Source organism: Cornus florida, unplaced genomic scaffold (assembly GCF_030987335.1).
Source record: "Cornus florida cultivar Cherokee Brave unplaced genomic scaffold, ASM3098733v1 CherokeeBrave_3.0.0_Hap2_Chr01, whole genome shotgun sequence".
Lineage (NCBI taxonomy): Eukaryota > Viridiplantae > Streptophyta > Magnoliopsida > Cornales > Cornaceae > Cornus > Cornus florida.
Window position 1 is genome coordinate 78,871,164 of NW_026775571.1, and position 12,007 is coordinate 78,883,170.

General features: G+C 39.3%; 3 protein-coding genes across 3 annotated transcripts; all 3 read right to left on the bottom strand.

Moving 5' to 3' along the window:
• LOC132275612 (uncharacterized) lies at positions 1-1,901 on the bottom strand. The gene is made up of 5 exons (XM_059777017.1): positions 1,710-1,901; positions 1,476-1,555; positions 1,061-1,302; positions 364-923; positions 1-309 (listed from the first exon to the last, which is right to left on the bottom strand). Exons 1-5 carry the CDS (start codon positions 1,899-1,901, stop codon positions 1-3), a joined length of 1,383 nt encoding a protein of 460 aa, XP_059633000.1.
• Positions 1,902-2,063: 162 nt separating this feature from the next.
• Positions 2,064-4,232, bottom strand: LOC132275628 (uncharacterized). Its single transcript, XM_059777018.1, has one exon. It carries the CDS (start codon positions 4,230-4,232, stop codon positions 2,064-2,066), a length of 2,169 nt encoding a protein of 722 aa, XP_059633001.1.
• Positions 4,233-9,350: 5,118 nt separating this feature from the next.
• Positions 9,351-11,682, bottom strand: LOC132275644 (disease resistance protein At4g27190-like). The gene has a single exon (XM_059777019.1). The coding sequence runs from the start codon at positions 11,680-11,682 to the stop codon at positions 9,553-9,555; it is 2,130 nt and encodes a 709-aa protein (XP_059633002.1). The 3' UTR covers positions 9,351-9,552.
• Between the last annotated feature and the right edge of the window lie 325 nt (positions 11,683-12,007).

The following is a 12,007-nucleotide window of genomic DNA, read 5'->3' on the forward strand; positions in this document are numbered from 1 at the left end:
TCATGCTTCCATGCGGTCCTGGGGTAGCTCTTCGTTCTCAATGTACCTGATAATGGGTTCTGCCCACTCCATGCCATGGCCCACCTGGTGTATTTTCTGTGGCCAATCCCAGACCGTGCTAGGCTCATCCAAATATCCCACGGGTATGGCTTTATCTTCCTCTGTGGTTGCCAGTCGAGCCAGGGCGTCTGCCTGCGCATTCTCTTCTCGGGGAATCCGGTGAATAGAAAACTTCTTAAAAAAACCCTTGATATCCTCTATCTTATGTAAATAGGTCTTCATCTTCTCATCCTTGGCTTCATATTCCCCCTGGACTTGTCCAGTTATTAGTTGAGAGTCAGTATATGCTACTAGTCATTCAACTTCCAAAGCTTTCGCTATCCTGAGGCCTGCTAGGAGGGCTTCATACTCTGCCTCATTGTTGGTTGCTTTAAAACCAAACCTGAGTGCATATTTGATGCATTCCCCATTTGGGGAGATAATTACTAGCCCTGCCCCACTTGCACGGGCGTTGATAGACCCATCCACATATAACGTCCAAGTAGATTCGGCTTCTTCCTGCTTATCTACAGCATGCTCGGGCCCATCTTCTGGTGTGAATTCCGCTATAACATTTGCCAGTACCTGGGCTTTTAAGGCCGTTCGGGGTTTGTATTGGATATCGAACTCTCTAAGTTCTACCGACCACTTCATGAGTCGCCCCGAAGTATCAGGTTTGCGGAGAACCTGCCTAAGTGGTTGGTCCGTCAATACTATTATTGTATGAGCTTGGAAGTAAGGCCTGAGTTTCCTCGCGGAGATAACTAGAGCAAATGCCAACTTTTCTATCCTTGGGTACCTTTCTTCCGCCCCCCTGAATGCACGACTAATATAATATACCGGTTTCTGGTTTCCATCCTCTTCGCGGACCAAGGCTAAGCTTACTGCCGACGGAGAAACTGCCAATTACAAATACAACTGTTCTCCTTGCATCGCCCGCGACAATAATGGTGGTGAAGTGAGATACTCCTTTAGCTCTGTAAAAGCTTGCTCGCACTCAGGGGTCCATGAAAAAGCTAACCTGAGCACACGGAAAAAGGCAAACACCTATCGGTCGCCCTGGAAATCAACCTGTTCAGAGCTGCGATCCTTCCTGTCAATCTTTGAAGTTCCTTGGTCGATGCTGGAGACTGCATGTTGAGAATCGCCTGGACCTTCTCAGGGTTAGCTTCTATCCCTCTTCTACTTACCATGTAACCGAGGAATTTCCCAGAGGAGACTCCGAAGGCACATTTACTTGGGTTGAGCTTCATCTGGTGTTTCCTGAGGACTTAGAACGTTTCCTGTAGATCAACCAGATGGTCTTGAGCTTTCAAGCTTTTTACCAGCATGTCATCCACATACACTTCCATATTCCTTCCGATTTGGTCCTTAAACATCAGGTTTACTAGCCGCTGATATGTTACACCAGCATTTTTTAGCCCAAAAGGCATCACCTTATAGCAATATAAACCTCTGTCCGTGATGAAAGAGGTTTTATCTCTGTCTGGCGTGTGCATTGAGATTTGGTTATACCCTGAGTATGCATCCATAAAACTGAGCAGCTCATGGCCAGCTGTCCCTTCTACCAACATATCAATTCTTGGCAGAGGGAAACTGTCTTTGGGGCACGCCTTATTTAAATCCGTAAAGTCTACACACAACCTCTATTTTCCATTGGCCTTTTTTACCAAAACAACATTGGCCAACCAGTCGGGATAATGAACCTCCTGGATGAAATCAGCTTTCATAAGCTTATTCACCTCTTCTGATATAGCCATGTTCCTTTCCGCAGCAAATGTTCTTCGCTTTTGCCTGATAGGTTTGAATGTAGGATCTGTGTTTAATTGATGCTCAATCGTAGTTCGATTAATACCGGGCATGTCTTCATGTGACCAAGCGAATACATCTTGATTCTGTCTGAGGAACTGTATAAGAATATTTGTGAAATCTGAGGGGAGCAGAGACCCTATCTTCACCTTTTTTGTTATGTCAGTGTCATTCAAGCATATCTCCACCAAGTCCTCGATTGGCTTAGCCCGGTCTTACTCATTCTCTTCAACTTCATCGACAATCAAAGCCTCCTGCTGTCTCTTTTCTTTGAGAGAGGCAACGTAGCATTCTCTGGCAATGGACTGATCTCCTCTTAGTTCGCCCACGCCATGCTCGGTAGGGAAGCGCATTAATAGGTGATAAGTCGAAATGATAGCCCTCATCGAATTTAAGGTCGCTCTTCCTAGGATGACATTGTAAGCAGATGGACAATCCACCACCAGGAAGTCGACCATGACAGTGACTTGTTTTGGGCTGGTTCCTGCAGTGACAGGAAGGATGACTGCTCCTAGAGGATAGACTTTGTCTCCCGTGAATCCCACCAATGGTGATCTGGTAGGTCTGAGTTTCTCCTTACCAATCTTCATCTTGCTGAATGCATCAAGAAAAATGATATCAGCTGAACTTCCATTATCTACCAAGATTCGCCGAGTATTATAGTTAGCGATCATCATGGTGACGACAAGAGGGTCGTCATGAGGTTGCTGCACATCTTTCATGTCTTCATTTGAGAATGTAATAACTGGATCACCTAAACGAGGCATCTTTCGATGTTGAATCTGTACTCCCACTTCGCACACCTCAGATGAGCTTCGCATTCTCCTTGCATAGGCCTTACGGGCTGAGCTCGATTCTCCACCTCCTGCACACCCCCCGACTATGACCCTGATCTCTCCTATTGGTTGTTGATCAGGAGGGTGGTTATCTCGGCCTGCTCTTAGTGGGTTAATGTCGGTTCTGTCATTCCCCACAATAAATTTTCGCATGTGCCCCCTTCGGATCAGAGTCTCAATTTGATCCTTAAGGTCGAAGCAATCCTCTGTAGCGTGCCCATGGTCTTTATGGAACCTGCAATACTTATCACGAGGTCTCCTTGCCGGATTTGACTTCAACTTCGGTGGCCACTTCAGATATGGTTCATCCTGGATCTGTAGGAAAACTTGATCTATCGGCATATTTAAAGAAGTGTAATTTGTATACCTCTCCGTGTTCTTATAGCGAGATGCCCTTTCATTCTGGTTAACCATGGGTTTCTTATACTTGGTTTCCTTTTCATCTCTGATCGTCAGGGCCGGCCTTTTCTTGTCTGACTTCTTATCCTCCCCTTCTTTTCCCTTTCTCGCAATCATTACATCTTCAGCATTCATATGTCTTTTAGCTCGAACCAATAACTCGGCCATGTTGGTAGGAGGTTCCTCTGATAAAGAGAAGAGAAATCTTGAGGTTTGAAGTCCTCCCATGAAGGCGGCTAGGGCCACCTTGTCATCCGCTTCCTCCATCTGTAACATCTCCGTGTTAAAACGACTAATGTAATCTCGCAGTGACTCTCCCTTCTGTTGCTTCACAGTAAGGAGGTGGGTAGCCGGCCTTCTATGCCTCTGGCCAGCAATGAAATGGCCCACAAAGCCCTTACTCAATTCTTCAAAGGTTTCGATGGTTCCTGGCTTTAGTTTGTTGAACCATACCCGTGCTGATCCTTTAAGAGTCGTTGGGAAAGCCCTGCACATGATCTCATCCGGCATCGCGTGTAGGTGCATAAGCGCCTGAAAAGTCTCCAAGTGGTCAAGGGGATCTTTAGTTCCGTCGAAACTCTCAATTATGGGCATTCTAAATTTGCTTGGCAAAGGGCATTTCATAACCGAGGGGCTGAATGGCAAATTGGTTTTCTGCACCAAACCATCTATGGCCGCAATGCCTTTTCCCTTCATGGCCTGCATCACACCCTCCATCTTTGCCTTGAGATCCTGCATCTCTAGGTCAACGTGGGAAATTTCCTCGGTCTTTTCAATGACAGTCGTGTCTTCATGGGGTCGGGAACTCCGTGGAAGAAAGGGGTGGATCACCTCTCTATGTCGGTTTCCCACCTGGCTTTGTTCAACTTCGGTCTCATGTCGGGGAGGATGAGTATCCTGCTCTTCCAGATTCCCATTACCCCTGTTTGGATTCGAGAGGTCTTGGCGTGGCAAGCCCTGTTGAATCGGTGGAACAAGGTGTTGCAGGAGTGTTGCATTTTGTTGGATCAACTGGTCTATACCCTGATTCAGAGTTTGGACCTGCAGTTCCAACGCTGCAAATCGTGTCTGGTCATTTGGGACGTCTATATTTTCACCCAACTCTTCCCTTTGACCAGATCCCTGCGACGGTGTTCCTTCGGTAACCATACCGGACCGCAAACGTCTATACCCAACGAGTAATAAATCGATTCAAGGGAATCACTGTTCCCACAGACGGCGCCAACTATTAAGGTTGAATTTCGCCGCGGTCTAGTACGACACCGTTTCCTACAAAATAAGGATGGCAAAGTCAAACACCGGTGTGGTGCCGGCCGTTTACCCTCCGACGATCAAGTTAGCAAGGATTCTCGATAGAGAATTTTAATCGTAATTTGCTTAGTAGGAGTTTTTTTTGTGTGTACCTTATTCCCGAGTCGTCTTTGTATTTATAGTCACTTCCCTTATTCTTGATAAGGGAGTTTCATCGTCCTTAGCCCATGGAGCCTACCTCGTGGAAATCCTATCCTTGATAAGATTTGAACTTATCCCATGACAAATCCTATCCTAGATACGATTTGTCATCATTCTTATCTAATAGAATGGTTATCCTTAATAACGAGATATTATCGTCTGAGAGTTGGAGAAATCTGGTGGCAGGTCAATATTTAATTCCCTTTTTTGTTAAGTCAAGATAGGCTAGGGTTATTTTTCCCTATCATACATCAATTACAATTTACATCATGAATCCTACATGGACAAATATACATTGTTTTACATGTATTGAGTACAAGTAAAATGCTACACATATAATGTCCCAAAGCTTCAATAGAAGTCATCAAACACCCATTAAAAACTCCGAGACAACCTCCATTTCCTGAAAAATGTTAATATAATAGGGTGAGCATAAAGCTCAGTAGAAGATACCTAAGACACATCTCTTATGTCCCCGTGAATCCATACAATGAATAGGATAAAAAGTATGCGGGATCATACTATAGGCATGTTTAATCACAACATATTAACTCACACAGTCACATGTTTCATATATAACATTTAAGCAATTTGAAAAAATTTATACTAACTAAGCATGCAAATCAACAAATTATAAAGAAATAACTCACAAAAGCATAAGAAATTATGTATTAGAGACCCCTACCTCAACTTAAAAGTAAAAGTCCCAAAAATGCTCAAATTTTCAAAATCCCTAGGTTGACCAAACGGGACATGGCTCCGATCAAATTAAAAGTCTCAACGAGGTCTCTAATTTTGCCTTAAACGGCAATAGCAAATTCTCAAGGATAAGAGAGAAATCAAACCTTGAAATTTTTAGAGAAAAAGAAAAAAGAAAAGAAATAAAAAAAAAAAAAAGGAAGAATGCGCGAGAGAGAGAATGAATATAAGGCCAAATGGCCTTATGTCCATTAAGAGGAAATAAGGGTGGGCCCCATAGTGCAATAAAGATCTTTTTAACATTAACTTATCACCACAAAATCAATGTATATATATATACATATATATACAAGCACTAATTATAGCACAACCACGAATATGCATTTAAACCATTAATTTAAGCACAAAATTACAATGCATGAAATGCAATGGACCTACGATACAATCCCTGTGCATAAAAATTTTGGTAGTGGGACCGCCTCCTGGCCCAAAAAAATGAAAAAATACGAGGATGGCAACCATTGCATTTCCAAGAGTCTCGAACTCAATGGAATTCCCCAACCAACTCTTAGATACAACCGGCACACCCCACGGTGTTCGGCACACAAAACAAGAAAAGACGAAATCACCCTAAAAAAATAAGAAAATTCTAGAAAATAAAAAATGGTAAAAATTGAAAACATTACACTTTTGGTTTTAATGTGTGACTTAATAAAAAATTTCTATTAGAATTTGGATATAATTCAAAATTTTATATTTTTATTATTTTGTTTCCATAACTAAAATTCAATTAGAACATCTCCAACTGTTGTGTATATTTTTTTGAATAATGCTATTATGAGGTCTCTCTCATTAGATTTCTCATGAGCTTTTCCTTTTTTTGCCATAATTTTGTATAAATTTTGAGGCACTACGTGAAAGAGGACTAAATTCCTCCATATGATTGTTGAGACATAAAATTAAAAAAACAAATAATTAAACTTCGATCAATTAAAAGCTGAAAGTGGCAAAAAGATTGAGAGAGAGAGAAAGAGGGGGGGATTGATGATTGTTTCCAAAAATTCCCAAAACAACTTTGAGGAGTTCTCTAAAAACCATAAGCATCAAACCCATTTTTTGAAAATCTGTTTCCAAAAATTTGTTCCAAGCAGCAGATTATAAATCAGTTTTCTAAGTTGTTATTGCTTCGAAAACATAAAATGATTTGCAAACCAAGTAAGGTCAAAATATCTCTCCGCAGCGGGATCACTTTTGGAGTATGTATGCGTATATAAAAGGGCAAAGATCAAAGAAATAATCCACAGGACAGGTCATCCTCTGCAATCACCAATTGATAAAGCCTATTACTGCCTCCAAAGTCATCAACCTTTGATGCTACGATTGGTACGCAGGAATGGAATGCCCATTCTGACCATTCATCTATTTTGGTATGCATGAATGGACCATTCCATTGGAATGAAAATCCATTTCAGGGAATGAAAATCCATTTGGTGTGCAGGAATGGAATGGAATGTCCATTCCGACCATTCATCTGTTTGGTATGCATGAATGGACCATTCCATTGGAATGAAAATCCATTTCAGGGAATGAAAATCCATTCCATTACTAAACCTCCCATTCATAGTAAGATTAAATATTTTTGTAATATTCCCAATAAGCCCTTCATCACATTCCAATAACTAAGAGTGCACACGGTCCGGTTTGGTCAGGATTGGGAGTATTTTGCGACCAAACCATTTATAACGGTTTCACTATTTTTGAAACCAGACCAAACCATAATATTCATGAAACCAAACCAAACCAAACCACGAAAAACCGGTTTGGTTCGGTTCGGTTTATCAATCTCAGTTGATTTTCTTTTTATTTTATTTTAATTTTGAAGGGGCAAAGTTTTTTAAAAAAATAAAATAAAATATCAACTAATATTGATATAATACGCAAAATAAATAAATAAATAAATAAATAAAAATTAAGAAGAAAAAAAGGAAAGAAAATTGAGATATATTTGAAAGGAAAGGAAAGAAAATTGAAATATATTTGAAAAGGGAAATTTGACTTTTTTAAAGAGAAATTTATAAGGAATTTAAAGAACAAAAGAAAAAAAGGGAGCACGTGAAAACTTTAATTGATTTAGGGTTTAGGATGTGATATACATATAATAATATATATTATATAACATAGTAATGGTTCGGTCTGGGCTTGGTCCGATCCAACACGACCCTAAACCAAGACCGGATTGAAAAATTATGGTTTCATAATTTTGGGCCCAGGATCGGACCAAACCGCTATACAACTAGCCCAAACCGCCCAATTCAGTGCAGTCCGGTCCACTTTTTCTATTTACCGGATTTTTTGAACACCCCTACCAATAATAGGCAAAAAATCTTTCGTGTAGACAAAATATCTTTCATATTCCATTTTTCATGTTTCTCAACCTTCCTTATTAGACGTGGTAAAGGTTTCTCACGTTCCCTCTCTTCTGAATATACTCAGGGCAACCATTGACAAAAAGGGTAAAGGTCTCTCACATTCCCTCTCTTCTGAAAATATTCAGGGCTACCATTGACAAAAAGTTAGAGGACCTTCAATCTAATATATATATATATATATATATATATTTGTTTTTTAGCCTTTTCATCAGTTTCTTAGGTCAAGTATTCAATCATGGCGGATTGGTTTAGTTGTAAAACTTGAATCTGTCCACTATTTAAAACCAATTCTAAAACACTATTGTGACCATGGGGTTGGGAAGTGGCTACGATTTTGTGCTTGTGTTTTTTTGGGAAATCAGATATTTTCCCTTTGTAGTCATTTATTAAGATTAATATCTAATTAAAAATAATATTTTATTTTATTTTATTTTAAGGTTTTTCTTTATTTTTTCAATGACAGTATTAACATCCCATAGTTCATCGACAGAATATTTATTAGATTGATTATATTAAAAAGTAATGCAAGTAAAAAGAGTATTTTTGAGAAATATTATTTCATTCTAAATTTAATGATAGGTTGGTGATTTTATTAAAAAGTAACGTAAGTTAAAAAAGTATTTTTGAGAAAAATTATTTCATTCCAAATTTAATAAACAATAGAATGAAGCCTGAAAAGAAGAAGAAAAAATATTGCAACATGCATGGACCTAATGACCTGACATGTTTATAACTAGAACTAAAAAAAAATAAAGCCTAAAACACAATTAACAATCACAAGTGTTTTTTTTCTCGTTTTTAACTGACAGTGACACTACGTTAGTTCCTCCATAAGACCAGAGTCAAGTTTCAACAATTAGATTTGCATTTTTTTTTTCCCCCTTTTTCAAGCAGCTAAAAAGCTATAATTTCAATTAAACAATTGAAAATATTATAATTGAAAGCGCACACTTAAAAATGATGGCAATGGAAGAAAAAAAATACATAAATCAGGGTAAAAGGTCAAAAAAGCATTTAAAAACAAGGAAAAGGAACAATAAGGAGAAGGCAAAAGCAACAAGATGTTCCGTACAATTCAGGGACGAATAATTTCACTAATATTGAACTAATAACTCACATATAACAAACTCAATCTCAATTAGTACAGAGACTCAATTAGGTACAAGTACACACTAAAAGAACCTAAATTACATCACAACAGTGTAAATTAACACACACACGGAAAAAAAATCATCCTATCAGTTACCAATCACAGGAAGGAATAAAAATAATAATTCATAACGATTACCATTGCAAAAACCCCAAATTTCCCTGTTCACCATAGCCACATTCAAATTAAACAATCTAACCAACACCACAAATTAGACCCAAAAGACTTCAAAGTATAAACGATAACCCAAATCAGAAGACACCTGAAAGAATACCAAATGGAAGACCATGTATCCAATTGAGAAAAAACAGAACCTTAAACATACAGGTGGAAGTGCTATACATACTATGAAATATAATAATTGCTGGTAAATTTTGAGCAAAAACGTTGAAATGAATGTCTAGACTGATGGATAAATTGGAGGTGTTTTTCAGAGTTTGAACATGAAAATAACTACCACTACCAGCATTGTAAATCAATATATAACTTTGAAGTAAACTTTTCTCTAATTCCACCAATTCTAATACCGAAGCTCCAATCCCATGCAGCCGAACATAGCCTCAAGGAAAATTAGAATGCAAAGAAGATAGACAACGCAACAACATTCTTATAACTTAAATTGAAGTTTATTGGAAAAACAAGCAAATTCTGAATGGCAATGTTTCACCCTCCACAGGGATCATCCAATGTGTTGAGAAAAGACAGCCCAAGACTGGAGAAAAGTGCAGCTCCTCCCTATTCAAATCTCAGAAGCATTATGTGCAGATATCTCCAACTTCGGACAGTAATCAATGCTGAGTAAGATCTTTGTTGTTGGGTGAAATCCATTCCAGACGCTAACTAATTGAGACAAACAGATAAGTGATAATTTTCTCAAACTAGGGAGTATGACAAAATCATCATTTTCCATCTTCTCCTCCGTATCTATTATCTTCCGTATTGATACACAAAATTCAACCACCAACTCCTCCAAGTTAGAAAGGCATCGAAGCATGGACTTGTCAAGAACGATATCCAGCTTAGGACATTTGCGGACTGACAATACTTTCAACCCATTAAAACTTCCATGGGGCAGTGGACCTTTGAAAATGCTCTCCAAGTTCCACAAATAATGAATACTCAAGTGTTCAAGGTACTGTAATGCCCTTTCACTATTTTCCTCAGAGTCTATAACAGCAAGAATATTGGGGCACTCACTCACAATACAAAATCTCAATTCCTTCATATTAGTAATCCCAATTTTTGATAGGCTCTTTATCGTGTAGTGGCGACTTAGATAAAATGCTGTGGCAAGCCCAAGTACTTCCCAAACTGTGTCAGGTATGTTCACACCGTTCACAAATTTCAAGCAACGATCATGTTGATCATAATCCAACTCTATATCTTCAGGAACTCGGGAAGTGATGCGTTTGGAGATTGGGCCAACAATAAAGTTGAACTTGCTCAAGGAATTGTTTATCCATGGGTGACTTTTCTCGATAAATTTGTTCAGAACATCTAAATTTGGAAAGTGGAGCCGAAGACTGGTCAATTGATTCAAGCTGCTCACATCACGTGTTATATGTTCTACATTCTCTTCCCACCGCCAATCCGCTCGGGGAACAAAAATGTGTAGTTCTTGCAGCGCGACGAACTCTGATATTGTATCTCGGGAAACCATATAAGGCGGCACATTATCAGGCTCCGTTGGTTCAACAGATTCATGGAAGGTGACCTGCAAAAGCCTGAGAGATCCCAGTTTGCGAACCTCATCAGGAAGGTTGTTAAGCTCAGTGCCTTCGATATCAAGCACCTCGAGAGCTCCAAGATTTCCAACCTCAGGTGGGAGCTCCGCTAAACTTTCACAGTGTCGTAAAATAAGAGCCCGAAGTTCAGTAAGTTCGCATAGAGAAGGCGGCAAAGACGTAATTGAGGTTTTTGATAGGTTTAAAACTCGGAGGAAAGGCATACCACTGAAGAAAGTATCAGGCATTGATCCCAACCTCTTGTTATTTTGGAGGAACAATGCCAAAATATTGCAACAATTTGGTTCCTCGGGTAGCCTGGAGAAGTCATTATTCATCAAGAAGATCATCTTCTTTCCTTCCCATGACTCCTTAGGCGGTGAACTAGTTAGGCCTGCACCAGCTACTGACAAGATAACACCTTCAGTAATACTGCCTTGGTATGGTTCCTCCTTTAGTGACTTTTTAATCTGCACACCAGTTCTTATAAAATACTGGTAATCATCTATTTTTGATGACATTATCCATAACCCTAGATCTTTAACCACAGCAGGTACCCTTAGAGACAGGCCACCATTAACACTCTCCAATAGTGAAGAGTCGATAAGACTTTCAATTATATCTTGTCCCTTCTTGCGTGCTCTGGATGAAATTCCATGAATAAAGTCTTCCTCAATAAAATTCTCTATCAAGCTATCAACCTTAATCTCATGGTCCTCCGCAAATAATGCACAATGCAAGAAGCATCTCTTTATATCACGATCCTTCAATCTGTCATAGCTAAATTCAAATTGTCTAATTGCAGCTTCATGTTCATCAGTGAGTTCACTTAGATGCTGGAATTGTCTCAATGCATGCTCCCATACCAGAACATCATTTTCATTCCTCAAGGCCTTTCCAGTGGCAATGATGGTTAGAGGCAAACCACCACACTCTTTAACTATTTCTTGAGCAATTTTCGTAATATTTGGAGAATCAAGGACTCCACCCACCTGTTCCTCAAACAATCGCCAAGCTTCTTCAATCGAGACAAGTTCTATTTTGATTGCAGACTTTGCCACAGCCTCGTTACTTGGCTGAAGCATTGACGTTGATGCTGACGTAGGCATCTCAAAACCCATTTCCACAGGTATAATCTCCGTCATTAGATTTCCAGCATTCACTTGCTCTCTGAGTTTAGCAACTTCTCCAGTTAATTTGATAATGTCTTTATTGAGCGTTGTAAGCATGAAGAACCCTGGCTTTCGAGTGATGCCTACAGGCTTGCTGCTGGTTGCCATTTTGTAGATTTACATCCTGTTCCTCCAACTTCAATCTTTCTAATTTGTATTTGACTTCAATCTTTCTAATTTGTTTTTCAATCTTCTCCATTTGATGAATCCAAGTCCTATGAAGGTTTGTCATCTCCAATTTTAACTGATTCCTTGTCACCATGTCTTCCATATTTCTTCTTTGGGCACGAAGAGCATC